At 46.9% G+C, this 12,810-nt stretch overlaps 6 protein-coding genes across 6 annotated transcripts; 2 read left to right on the forward strand and 4 right to left on the reverse strand.

The window, feature by feature from the left end:
• Window positions 1–242: 242 nt before the first annotated feature.
• On the reverse strand, window positions 243–1,756 carry LY89DRAFT_705860 (cellulase-domain-containing protein; the record flags this gene model as incomplete). The annotated part of the gene is made up of 6 exons (XM_018217482.1): window positions 243–535; window positions 589–1,015; window positions 1,062–1,304; window positions 1,359–1,439; window positions 1,492–1,592; window positions 1,648–1,756. 6 exons carry the CDS (start codon window positions 1,754–1,756, stop codon window positions 351–353), a joined length of 1,146 nt encoding a protein of 381 aa, XP_018074415.1. The 3' UTR covers window positions 243–350.
• A 245-nt stretch (window positions 1,757–2,001) lies between these two features.
• LY89DRAFT_612141 (ARM repeat-containing protein) lies at window positions 2,002–8,743 on the reverse strand. The gene is made up of 2 exons (XM_018210607.1): window positions 3,003–8,743; window positions 2,002–2,953 (listed from the first exon to the last, which is right to left on the reverse strand). The coding sequence occupies exons 1-2, from the start codon at window positions 8,730–8,732 to the stop codon at window positions 2,474–2,476; spliced, it is 6,210 nt and encodes a 2,069-aa protein (XP_018074416.1). The 5' UTR covers window positions 8,733–8,743; the 3' UTR covers window positions 2,002–2,473.
• Window positions 8,744–8,907: 164 nt separating this feature from the next.
• Window positions 8,908–9,900, forward strand: LY89DRAFT_695627 (YebC-like protein; the record flags this gene model as incomplete). Its single annotated transcript, XM_018216775.1, has 3 exons — window positions 8,908–9,112; window positions 9,165–9,227; window positions 9,287–9,900. 3 exons carry the CDS (start codon window positions 8,908–8,910, stop codon window positions 9,898–9,900), a joined length of 882 nt encoding a protein of 293 aa, XP_018074417.1.
• Window positions 9,901–10,147: 247 nt separating this feature from the next.
• On the reverse strand, window positions 10,148–10,482 carry LY89DRAFT_580778 (uncharacterized protein; the record flags this gene model as incomplete). The annotated part of the gene is made up of 2 exons (XM_018209079.1): window positions 10,148–10,393; window positions 10,453–10,482. The coding sequence occupies 2 exons, from the start codon at window positions 10,480–10,482 to the stop codon at window positions 10,148–10,150; spliced, it is 276 nt and encodes a 91-aa protein (XP_018074418.1).
• A 366-nt stretch (window positions 10,483–10,848) lies between these two features.
• On the forward strand, window positions 10,849–12,421 carry LY89DRAFT_682864 (ClpP/crotonase). Its single transcript, XM_018214586.1, has 3 exons — window positions 10,849–11,151; window positions 11,208–11,223; window positions 11,341–12,421. The coding sequence occupies exons 1-3, from the start codon at window positions 10,983–10,985 to the stop codon at window positions 11,963–11,965; spliced, it is 810 nt and encodes a 269-aa protein (XP_018074419.1). The 5' UTR covers window positions 10,849–10,982; the 3' UTR covers window positions 11,966–12,421.
• On the reverse strand, window positions 12,180–12,701 carry LY89DRAFT_549985 (cwf21-domain-containing protein; the record flags this gene model as incomplete). Its single annotated transcript, XM_018208291.1, has 2 exons — window positions 12,180–12,420; window positions 12,472–12,701. Coding segments are annotated over 2 exons (471 nt in total), but the record flags the coding sequence as incomplete, so codon positions are not given.
• Window positions 12,702–12,810: the final 109 nt, after the last annotated feature.

Raw genomic sequence — 12,810 nt, forward strand, 5'->3', positions numbered from 1 at the left:
GACAGTAGGACACTCAATATCTTTAAGTCTTCAAGGCAACACGAACAGGTGCAGACTCAGGGGATCTCACACCGATAATCTCAAAGACAAAATACGAACATGGAAATGAGATAGGTAGGCGCAAGATCAGATATGATCACGTGTCTTTCACGTGAACTCAGAAGCTTGGTACTTCTAGGTCAGGTACATAGGTAGGTACCAACATCGTAGCTGCCTAGAGAATGTAATTCGTAAACTCTGGGATATGATGACAGCGCTCATAGAGATCATCTAAGCTCTAGAGGTTCTGCTGCCAACGTAATGTTTTTGTACTAACCGTCTACTCTTTTTGATATCATCATGAGTAAATCTTACATCGGTTTCAATGCACTCATGCCCTTCCAAACCAGAGTCTTCGGCACAATTTTTTGAATTGTCTTCATCCATACCGTCTCGTACAGACTGGGACTCCCATCAGCGGCCGTACTGCCAGGTTCCAGACTTCCCCAATGAGCTTGATCTGTGCAACAAGGACTGCTCGTTCCCCAGAATGGACCTAAAAAATAGTAAGTAGCTAATTAAGAAAGGGATGTTGAGCTCGGTACAGACCAGCTGCCCATGCAGTCCATCCAATATACTGTGGGTTATTTTCCATATAAGAAATAATGTCCGAGACATAGGAGGTACATCCCGTACTATTCGAAGCACCAAACTCAGTAATCATAGCCCGGAAGTTATGCTGCGCAAGCCAAGCCGTCAACGGAGCGAGCTGAGTCGAGGCAAGATTGGTACAGTTGACATGCCCACCCGAGTAATCGGAGTCGAAGTATTCGTGGATGTCGAATGCGGTATTGTTGAGCGGGTCCGAGATATTTGCCATGATGAGAGAAGATGCATCACTACCAGATGTCCAAGAATGGCCTCCAGTCCAGCTATTTCCGGGCGCGATGATCAGTTGCTTTGCATTGACTTTTCGGATCGCGTTGATGGCTGCTTGATCATTCGCGAGAACTAGGCTTGTGGGCATGTCGTGAGGCTGTGATTTTGTTAGCTCAGACACTTTTCAGACAGAGCAATCATACCTCGTTCATCAAGCCAAAGATCACCTTCTCGTTGTCTTTAAATCGTCCTGCAAGCTCTCCCCAAAAGGCAGCGAACTGGGCCGTCGTGGCAGCCTTCACATCCGACGTATCACCAATGATGCTGCCAGTCATAGGTTGGCTACTAGGATCGTTGTATCTCATGTAATTATGCGGGTCAAGGATTGCATATGCAGACTTGTTGACTGTGACATAATCAATTGCATCTTTGAAGAAAGAGAAGTGCTGAAGATTTTGATCAGTCAAGTTCCAACAAGAAATCAATTACGTTCCGCGTACCGTCTCGTTGAATTTTGACCCTAGCCCGTATGAAAGTGGGCACATTCGTTCAAGGAGGAAGGCTACTCGGAAGAGGTTGACCTGAGGCTCATCAGCACATTTGCCGCACTATTCTTTCAGATCGTTGTCTGACCTTGTTCTGATCAACGAAGACATCGATAGCACTCTTATTAATGAATGCATAATCGACGCCAAATGTTCCTGGAAGCCCAGTACCAGGGGTCGCTGTCGCACCTAGGCATTCTAATCAGTATCTGTTTGATATTTGCGATCTTTGAGATCCTTTTACTCCAGACTCCGAATTCCCCACTGCTTTCAGCGACGCCTGCGTAATATATTGTAGCTGCTGCGTTGGAAGCAAGCAATGCGATGCTGGTGGCGCAATTTCGGAAAAGCATGATGGGGAGTTGTCACTTGACAATCAACTCTTTTGCGGACGTTTGAACGTGCACTACAAATCGAAAAAGCAGAAACTCGCAAACATATAAATGCTGCATTTTTACCTGTACGACCGATCCAGGCTCATTTGAGAAGCAATGTGGACATTCTAGAGTGATCACAATCAGCCACCACTGCGTGGAACAAACAAATTATCGAGATTTATGTCCCGCCATGGTCCCGACATTCAGGCACCGCAAGATCTCGTTAATCTATGAAATATATAACGGCCCGAGAACATTCTGTTCCTGGCTCAACTCTAAATGGACAACAAATTAGTGGAGCTTGAACTTCCGTGACATGGTTATAACGAGGAATTTAATGGACATGCGTGGGGAAATGATGTGCCGTGATCTGACAGAGATTCTCAGTGGCTGTATAAATATGGATCGTGAAGGTGGATGGATGAAGTACATTTTGGTTGATTGCTTGTCCAGCACTGGGCCGAACGTTCGCGTGGATTGCAAGGCTCTTACTTGAGCTCGAGGCTCGGAGCTCACTAAGCACAAGGCAGAGGGTATGATACTTGATGACAAGTCCTTGAACGCAATCAACGCTTAGAATCTTGTATTCATTGCTGGGTATAATCATGGGACCTCTCCTCAAAAACTCTTGTCAACCTCTAATGTCCTGCATCTGGTCGGACAATCTTATAAGAAAATTTAGTGGTATCAACCTCAGGCGCCAAAGTCCATCCTAAGCGCAATCGTAGGTTCTTGTCCTTGTCCGTCATCCTCTTGAACTTTCGTGCCTTGAGACTGTCGCCCTGCTACAATCACACTCTCCATGAATCCTTTCTGTTTGTCAGTCATGCTGCCAACGACCCCTCTGAAGGCTACTTGGTCATTGCCTGCTAGGTCTAATAGACGGGCACTGGTCTCCTTATAAACAGCTTCACCCTCACTATTCGCCCTTGCCAGCAAACTCGGTACTAGCAACGACATTGCTGCTGTCTTTTGGGCGCTGGGTAATGTTGCAACGAAAGTGGTCAGAGCATGCATGACTAATGCACGAGCATTCTCCGGGTCCTCGGCTTTCGTGTTTGTTGCAAATGTAACAAGACGAGGTAGAAGATATCGAGCTATGCTCTGATCTGCAGAAGTCTTGGGCGACTGTAAGAGCAGAGTTCGAATACAGCCAGCAGCCACCTTCGCAGTCTATAGATAATTAGCACGACGTTGTAAAATAGTGATACGTGGGGTTTACCATTCGATCGCTCAGGCAGTCAATAACCTCATCCAAGAAACGGCCAACGAGTGGTTCGCTTGCAGACATGAGATTCTTGCCGCTGGTGAGAAGGACTGTGGTCGCCAGGAGCGTGTTCTTTACGCAAGGAAGGGAAGCTTCTGTTTCACGCTTTTGCGCATTCAGATAGATAGACAAAAATCGCTTGAGGCAGCCTTGTATTTGAACAATGTCCGAGTCAGGTTTGGATGTACTCTTCTTTGACCCAGAAATGCTTGTCAAGAAGCGCTTCAAGATAGGGAGTGACTGTGGAACGACCACAGCTTGACATGTCGCTGTACCGAGGATTGTAGCAAATATATGGATAATGCAAGCGTGAAGATCAGTCTTGATGATTGGTGGAAAGACCTCTGCTGCATCAACCAGGGCATTCAAAGATACACGCACAAGAGAGACAGCTTCATCTGTTAATTGATGGCGAGCTGGTTGTTTTGCTTCAGTGAGATTAGGTAGAAGGCCAGCAAGCACGAGGACGATAATTCGGGTGAGTTCGAAGAGTTGCTCAATGTCTTCAGACAGATCACCGTCTTCGGGTTGCTGTCCCTTTGTCGCAGATGGATGTGAAATACACAGCCCACGCGCAATTTGGACTATTACACCCTGGACATCAAGACCTTCTGTAAGCACAAGTCGATCAAGCAAGTCCATTGTCTCAGAGAATATAGCTTCCCGATAGATCGCATGACCTGACACGCTGGGATGAAGGATCTTCTTCAAGGCTTGAAGGATTCCCAGGGTCTGCTCTTTCGATGCTAAAGCATCACTTCCTGGTCGAGCGACAAGTGCTTCGAAAGCAATGCCGAAGAGTACAAAGAAGAATGCGACAGGCTCATCTCGATAATTGATATCATTTCCTTTCGAGTGACCATTTGTTTGGGGACCATCCGTCTCTTTGCCATCAAGAGCATCAAATACGAATTCGCTATCTTGTTCGATAAGACTTGCAATGGCATCGACGAGTTTCAGCCACGAGTCTTGATAGAACCTCAACAAAGTTTCCCTGTTCAGTGCAGAGTAGATGCTGTCTAAGCTACCAGACAATGATGGAGGGCCAAGGCTCATCGATATATCAGGCTCGAATCTGAGACGTGCAAACTCTCGCAACGAAGCTAACCAAAGGGGAGTTAAAGTCCCAATATATGGTTTTAGAACATCGACGAGGTACCGTTGTTCCGTGCTGGCAACTTGAAGCTCCGCCCAAGCAGAGAAGATAGCCATCTTCACCATGACTTGAGCATTCGAGCTAAGGCCTTTGAGATCGCCAATGGACTGGACTTCTGCTTCCGTCGAGAAATTCTCTAACGCGGTAACGAGAGTCTTCAAGATACGACCCATTTTGTCGACGTCGGTAACGATTCCTGTGGCAATAAATTGCGCGCAGACATTCACTGCCTCGGATGCCAACTCAGGAGAGGAGTCTGCGGCGAATGCTGGGGTAAGAGCCGAGCTGATCTGTGCCTGGTACTGCTCGAGGAGGGGTGCCTCTGCAAAATCTGGATCTGGAGTCTTGCCAAACATCTTTAACACAAAGTCAATGATCTTAAGTCCCCAAACTCTGAGCTCAACAACATTAGATGTGGACGCTGAAAATGCCATGCGAATGACATCCGCGACTTTCTTCTGCAACGCCATCTCGGCTGGTGACGAACCATCGGCACCTGGAGGCGTGGCTTTGCTGATAATCGCGAATATCTCTCCTAGACAGCTCATTGCAAAGGTCCTGACTTGCCATCGTAAAGGTTCTTGGCCTGATCCTGCAGCGGCAGCTCCGTCGTCCTTGGCAGCACCAGAAGCTGTGGCAAATCCAGCTACTTCCTCATCTTGCAAGTCCGGCATAGCACTCACTTTGGCAGAAGCTGCAGATGTATCGGCAGCCTTTGGTCGCGTCATAGCAAGTACCGTCTGACATCTTTGAAGCCACCGGGCAGTTTCACTCAAGCAAGACTGTCTAAGCCAGTTAAATATGACATTTCTTATGCCATCATGGCTTGGATCCGAATCAAGCGCAAGCCAGAGCTGGTCCTCAAAGCCAGACTCAGCAGCTTGGACCACGTCTTCAGAATTACGCTTCATCAGATTGTGAAGGCCGTCAATTGCAATATCGCGAAGGTCTGGATAGTCCGAATTCAAGTCCTTCTGAAGGAGAACAACATAATCTGCAAAATGCATATGTCCAGGTGCGTACAGCGATAGATGTTCAAGACATCTCAGACTTCCACCTAGTACCAGAGGGTCGTCCTCTCTTTGGAATTGGCCGACGAGGGTTAGGATTAATTCTCTAGGCTTGCTCATGTCCTGAAGATCAGGCCCGAGGACATTGACTAGTGAGTCAACGCATCTTGCCAAGACGGCAGTCGTTGACAGTTCTAACTCCAGATTCGAGGTTGCGACTGATGAGATATCTTCATTGTGAGTATCACCCACATAGAGCTGTCCTATCATTCCAAGAGTACTTGTTACATATCCCGAAAAATTCAGCCCGGCAGAGTCCGCTACCCCTGCTAGAGCTTCCAGGGCCCAGAAGTGAACAGTCGGGTGTGGATCATTGCAGAGCGACATCAGAATGCCTAGAATAGTCTTCAAATGGAATCCAGCAGCCATACTACCGACTTGCGCGTGGATGCTTCCGAGTGCCATTGCGCAGCCAGCTCTGGCGCTGGGTTCTCTATTGCCGACAATTGTGTCGATGAGGTATTTGATTTCCGTGTTTGTGAAAGCGTTTCCGGAACTATTGCAGAGCCTTGCGATGGCTTCGTATCCTATGTTTCGGATATACTGATCCGGATGAATGACAAAGGCGCGTATCATCTCTTGCATGAGCTTCTCCACTGCAGCATTCGTTAGGTCCCCAGCTGGCGATTGTGTCTCCTTCACGGCAACCTTTAGGGTGGAGAAGAGAGCTGTGGCGACATTTACATTCATAGCAGCCTTGCGTCCAGGGTCTCTCTGGAGAGATCCAGCCGAGGAGAACGTTGCTACTTGCTCAAGGATGCTTTCTTGGATCTTTGGTGGAGTCAGAGGGAATGCGATAGCGAAAAGCTTGATTGCGACATTAACAACCTCTGTAGCTGGCGGATCAGGCATGGGGTCAGAGTCGCCAGGGTCCCCAAGATACAGAAACAGCGAGTCGTGCTCTAAGGAGCTGCAGATTGGAGAAAGCAAGACGTTAGCTATTGCATTGTCTGGATCTGTCTCTTTCATCCAATCATCATGCGAATCATTCTCGTGTTGACCTGGCAATGGCTTCACCTTGAACCCGCGGACCAGGCCAGTAACACCGAACCCACAGTTATCGCTAACGTCCCAAACGGTTTCGAAGGTTCCAGCTGAATTTGCTATGGAGGTGCTCAGCGAACTTGGCGTATAATTATCAGGATCTGCGAAGAAGGAGATGGCTAAAGTGAGGATATTAGACTGAATCAAAGCTTCACTACCGCCAGCTGGACTGAGATTGACGAGCTTTGTGTAGCATTGAAGAACTCGCCGCTGAACCATAAGATCCAAGTCCTGCAATTGTAGCGAGGGAGTCAATCGCTGTGTGATATCCTCCATGGTCTTCTTGGACGGGAGACTTTTCAAAAAGGCTGAAGTGTTCTGCAGCATAGCTGCAATTCGTTTCGACACATCTACCGTCAAGAGTCTGCTGTTGAATTGGAGAAATGCCAAGATAGATCCGAGGGCACATTCTCTTACATGTGTCAGAAAAGAAGACTCGAGATATGACCTTTGCGAAGTGTTGTCCTTTGCCAAAGGCTTGGGAAGTGCATTCTTCCACAGCAGGAGTAATTGGGAGAGATGGATCTTGACAAAGTTCGGGCCAAGAGACATGAGACCACCGATCAAAATCCACGCTACTTGAATTTGAGTACTCGATATTCGTAATTCTGACTTGCTACTTGATTTGAGCAACCCGGTGGCCAGAGATAGAACACGACTGTTGACATCAACAGACCCATATAAAGGCTGTAGCGGAGCTGTACTGATCATTGCTGAGAGCCCATTTGCAAACCCAACGCAGCGACGAGGAGAATTTCTCCCAGTAGTGAGTAGGTTTAGCTCTCGATTTACGCTATTCATGCATATCGTGAGACATGGCAAGAGTTGTTGAGGGCAAGCAAGCATGAATGTCCGTAGACAATACGATGTGTATATTTGTACCGTATAGCTTGGATGCTGGAGGACTTGAAGTAGGGCGTCTCGACAAGAATCTGCAAACACTGTCGCAGCCGACCCGACTATCCTGATCAATGAAGCTAATGCACTGAGCACAGCAATAAGAGCATGCTTGCTAGGTTCTGCTCGTTCCTTGATAACTTGTGGATAATTCTTCAGAACATCGTTGATCAAGCGTTTGGCAGCATCCAGCTGGCCAGATTCGCCCAGGATAGATTGACCAATGACATCTTCTAATATGATTTGAACAAATCTCCTAGTCGTCAAAAGTCGATACCGGTTGGACGTTATAGTTGAGTTGCTTAACACATCGATCGTTAGGTGATCAACAATTTTCATATACATCGTCTCCACATTTCGCTCACTCAGACTCTTGAAGATCCTGGTGTAACATACTGCAATGCCAGCCCTAGCTCGATTACTAGTAGACATCTTGACATAAAACGATGACAATTGTTTCAGCATCTCTGGGAGAGTGAAGACCAATATTTGGCTCTTTTTCGGTCCTGGACTCTCTGGCCGAGGAGGAACATCATCATCGTCAGCACCAGGGGCCATTGACATTCGTTTGGTATTCGTCCTCTTTGGCTTCTTGATCTTGGGTATATCGTTGTCCTGAACGGGATCCTCTGAATGATTCTTGACCAAAGCCTCTGCCAGACATTCTCCTGCAGCCTGCCGAACCAGGGGACTCGGGGAGTCGATCGTCTTGAATATTGTCGACTTTAGGCTGTCAAAGTCACTGGAATTATCGAAATAGGGTGTATTCTTGACGAGTTCTTTCAAGCACCGACACGAAGAGATCTGTACCAATGCGGATTTGTCGCCAGAGGCATGATTTCTTGCTTGCTTCCAGATGTCCCTAGCAGTACTATCATCCATGCTCCCTTGAATCATTCCGCTAATCTTGCCAAAGCATTTGAAGATCGCAGCTCGTAGACCAGCACTATTTCCAGCCGGCTTCAACAATTTCAACAATGCTGAGCATGCCAGGGGATGGAGACCAATAGCACTGTCTCCAGCAGCTTCGTAGACATCTCCCAAGCAGAAGACAGCTGCATGTTTGGTCCTTAGATCTCCCTCGCTCTTTGCCTTTCCACTACTTATGATATTGATCAGGTCATTGACCGTTTCAAATAGTAATTTTCGATCCCCCTTCCCAAGTATATGTGCAAAACACCTTCCCAGATTGTTTCGAATCACTCGCGTCGGTGGAAGGGCGGACAGATTGAGAATCTGCATAAGCTCTTTCTTTAGGTATAATTGCTGCGCCGTGCAGCCATCTGCATCCAAGCTTTCGACATGTTTTGTGAGAGTCGATACAAACGTGAGAAGGTATAAGTCTTGTTGTTCGGAAGGTAGAGCTTGGAGCTTCTTAACGTCTAATTCGGGATTAGATGATTCCACTCGTTGTGGAGGAGGTTCGCTGGAGCCATTCGTGGAGCTCGGCCGAGGAGTGGAGGACATTGACACGTCGGGAGGGAGAGTAGATTGACGCGTGAATTTTGGTTTGTGCATTCACAGCGTTGTGGCTTTTTTGTAGGCTTCAAGATTCTTACCCCAGACAAGGCCATCATATCTCAGGAGTCGGCCAATCAGCGTGCGTCCAGGATTGTCGGATAAACTTTGACCCAGTAATGAAATATTGTGAGTTCCAAAAGTCATCGATACACAACTTTTACAATTTACTGCAATGGCTGCATTCTCTAGAGGTTTACGGTCTCTTGGCCTTCGATCAGAGTCCATATGCCCACGATGTCTTCAATTCTCAACTTCTGCTACCGCGCAATCAGGCCATAATCGATGGTCCAAGATCAAGCATGACAAAGGCAATGCAGATGCGAAAAAGAATGCAGAGCGCTCTCTATTCGCTCGAGATATAGCTTTAGCTTCGAAACGTATGTTAATCTATTAAACAATTCGGAGAAGCATATTTAAATTTAATTGCAGTCTATGGTGGAGATCCGAACACAAACCCCAGATTAGCAACGATTCTGCAGACCGCGAAGAAAGGTATTTAATGGGGTATAATCCCTCCTATCAAGCGCAACATTGGTTGCTTACAATCCTAGCTGGGTTCCCGAAAGCTTCTATGGAAGCAGCGATTGCAAGAGGACAAGGAAAGTCAGCAACTGGAGCAGCTCTCGAAAATGTTACTCTGGAAGTTATCACGCCATCTACGGTTGCCATGATAATTGAGATGGAAACGGACAATAGAAATCGGACATTATCAGATGTCAGGAATCTAGTCAAGATCCATGGCGGAAATGTGACACCTACGAACTACCTCTTTCAGAAGAAGGGAAGAATTGCTTTCGAAAAGCACGAAGGCAACATCGGAGTAGACGAGATCTTAGACGAAGCTATCGAGGCGGGAGCAGAAGACGTCGAGACGGATGATGATGGAAGCATTGTACTATGGACAGAACCAAGCAAGACTATGGCAGCCGCGGAAGCTCTGCAGAAAAGTCATGGCCTGAAAGTGGAAAGCGCAGACATTATCTGGGATGCGAATGAGGATACCAGAGTCTCGATAGATTCCGAAGATGTGGTGAAAGCATTGACTGAATTCGCTGAAGCTCTCCAAGATTATCCCAATGTCCAGGGAGTTTATACCAATGTTGTGAAGGGGGTGAACATATCTGAGGGTATCTGGGAAGGTCTCTTGGAGAATTTGGACGCATAGAAGATGTTGTTGTAAAGTACCATCATGTACATTGTAGTAGATTTGTACAAACAGAGGCACAGATCACTCCATATCATTCCATATCATACAATTGCACCGTGAAGCTTTGAATGGAGATGCCTGTTTTATCCATATCCCAGACGATGCCCCCTCCATAACGCCATCAATGCAGAACGCCTCAGGTATGGTGATTGTCTTTCTCCACCACACAACACCCACTTCTCGTGCCATCTTCCAAATCCGAGCTTCACGAAGACTCTCCATTTCCCTGTCCAGAATTCCCTGATGCTCTCTCCTGCTCCAATCTTTTGTCTCTCAAAAATAACCTCTTGGCGCGTAATCTCTCAAGCTCTGACTTGATTTCGTCCTTTTCGAATGGTATGCGATTCGTTTGTTCCGGCTTGGGCCAGAAGTCAGGAACGGAGAAGCGATTATCGAGGTTCGTTCCGTAGTAGTACATGATTGCAATGGGAAACATGATGTACATGCCAAACTACACAAGAAGTCAGCTCGTGTGCTTTTTTTTTGTACTTGAGCGACGGGACTGCCGACCTTGAAGACTTCGAGATTCGGGCCGCCCATGATTGCAGATTCTGTACTGGATCAATTGGATTTGAAGGCCAGGATAAAGCTTCACTTCTTCTTCTTGAGGAAAGACAAGTCGAGCTTCATCCGAGCGAGATGGTTCGAGAAATCTTCAAGCCTCAAGGCCGCAACTTTTCAAGCACGTGACTATGTATCTTCTAAGTTAATTTTTATTGATTGTGTCAATTTAGATTGCAATTCTTAGATCAACTTTCAAAATCAAATGCTTATATACAGGGTCTATTATTTTCGGTCGTTGAGAATTGTGCTACTTGAGCTCTACTAAATCCCCTTCAAAAAGCATGGTCCCTGCAAGCCTATTCCCAGGCCGAGGCTCTGGGTCGGCTCTCTTGCTTGTCAAAACTTACCCCACAACTCGAGATGTATCATGTCCCAAGGTATCTCACCAATCTTTGATATTAGTACTAAAGATTTCCTTTCTTTCTCTCTTCTCTTCGATCTCTTCTAGTATACCCCACAATATCGGAACTTCAACCATGGCAGATGCTGTGACACTCGAGTTCAAAGGCAGGATAGCCGTGATCACTATCGATGATCAGAAGAAACTTAATGCTCTTTCTCAGGATGGATACTACCAATTGGCAGCTTATATGAAAGAAGTGGCACAACATGATGAAGTCTTCATTACTGTTCTGACTGGAAAGGGTAATTTCCATAATTTGCTTGCTACCCAGATGTTTACAGCAGCTAATCACTTACAGGCCGTTACTTTTCAGCGTAAGTACAGAGGATCTCATCCTCAGTGGGATAATATTGAAAAGACCTGGGCAAATGGTCCCTTTTGTTCATACAGAAGCGCCCCATATCTCAAACACAATACTAACTCTGATCTAGTGGTGCAGATGTAAGCATCTCGAGATCGCAGCCTGATGGCACGGATTTGAACCGCCATTGGCTTAAGAGCTTCGTGTCAAACAATTTGTTTGTTACGAACACATTTCAGACTCATCCGAAGATCCTCGTAACAGCTCTTAACGGTCCAGCAATTGGCCTTTCAGCTGCTCTAGTTGCATTCTCGGATTTCATATACTGTGTTCCCAGTACCTTCCTCCTCACGCCATTCTCATCACTCGGACTTGTCGCTGAAGGTGGCGCTTCGAGAACTTTCGTCCAGCGATTGGGAATCAGCAAAGCGAATGAGGCCCTGATCATGAGCAAGCGGATCACTGCAGATGAGCTTTTGCAGGTTGGCTTCGTGAACAAGATCTTCGATTGCGGGAAAGACGAGGATGAGAAGTTCAGGAAGTTGGTGTTCGAGGAAATCGACAACAGACTGGGGGAACATTTGATTGGAGACAGCTTGACCAAAATCAAAGCCCTGATCAGAAAGCCGGAGAGAGACATAATGGACGCACAAGGAGTTGCGGAAGTCTTTGGTGGGTTAGAAAGATTCAGCGCCGGCATCCCACAAGAGGAGTTCAGGAAGATTGCCAGTGGGGAAAAGAGACATAAGCTATGAAAGCTGTGACAAAATGGTCAAAATGAAATAATTCGCATCGCACTTTCATATTGCTTAGGTCTCTAAGGGTCAATTGAGCCTTTCAAAGCTTCTCGTGGCACCCTCCGACGCCGAAACACCACAACCATACAACCCTTTTGACTCCATAAACCCCTTGCCCAATGTGAGAGACCCGTGTGACCTCCATTCAATGTTCTTCTTCTTCCTTGGCCGCCTTCTCCGCTGCGGCCTTCAATCTTTCCTCTTGTTTCTTCCAGTGGCTTCCCTCCTCGTAGTCCTTGCTAATCCCCAACGCACTTCTGAACCTATCGTCTTGCTTGATTTTGGCCTCTGCCAATTCATGAACTTGATGCATCTTCAGGCCTTTTTTGTTCGGTCCAGTTCCTCTTTCACTTTCCTTCAGTAATTTCCTTCTCAAGGCCTCAGTTTGAGTCTCGATCTCCTCCTCGTCGACACTAGGTAATGTTAGCCACCAGTCTAGGGCCTCCTTAGATCAAACATCTTACCCCTCATCTTCAAGTTTGTCTCTCAACTCAAAGACCTTGACCTCCACTTCGCGCTTTCGGTCGTGCTCTAGGATCTCCTTGTCCGGTTGTCGCTGGCGATGCTTAAGACTATCCAGGTCGGTGGAGTAAGGCTTCCCATAATCGCGAGGTTTCAAATGCGCAAGATTGCGCTGCACATAACCAGAGGTACCACTACCTCGAGGCGTAGAAAGACCGACGTTGGAAGACATGTTTGCTGAAAATGTTTGTTTGGAGGGGCCTTGAAAATGTTCCAGGCTTCTGAAATAAGGTTGGGCGGTGAGAAATTTAGCGTGGCAGAACCTTAAATTATGCGTCAGA

This window comes from Mollisia scopiformis (genome assembly GCF_001500285.1).
Source record: "Mollisia scopiformis unplaced genomic scaffold LY89scaffold_7, whole genome shotgun sequence".
Lineage (NCBI taxonomy): Eukaryota > Fungi > Ascomycota > Leotiomycetes > Helotiales > Mollisiaceae > Mollisia > Mollisia scopiformis.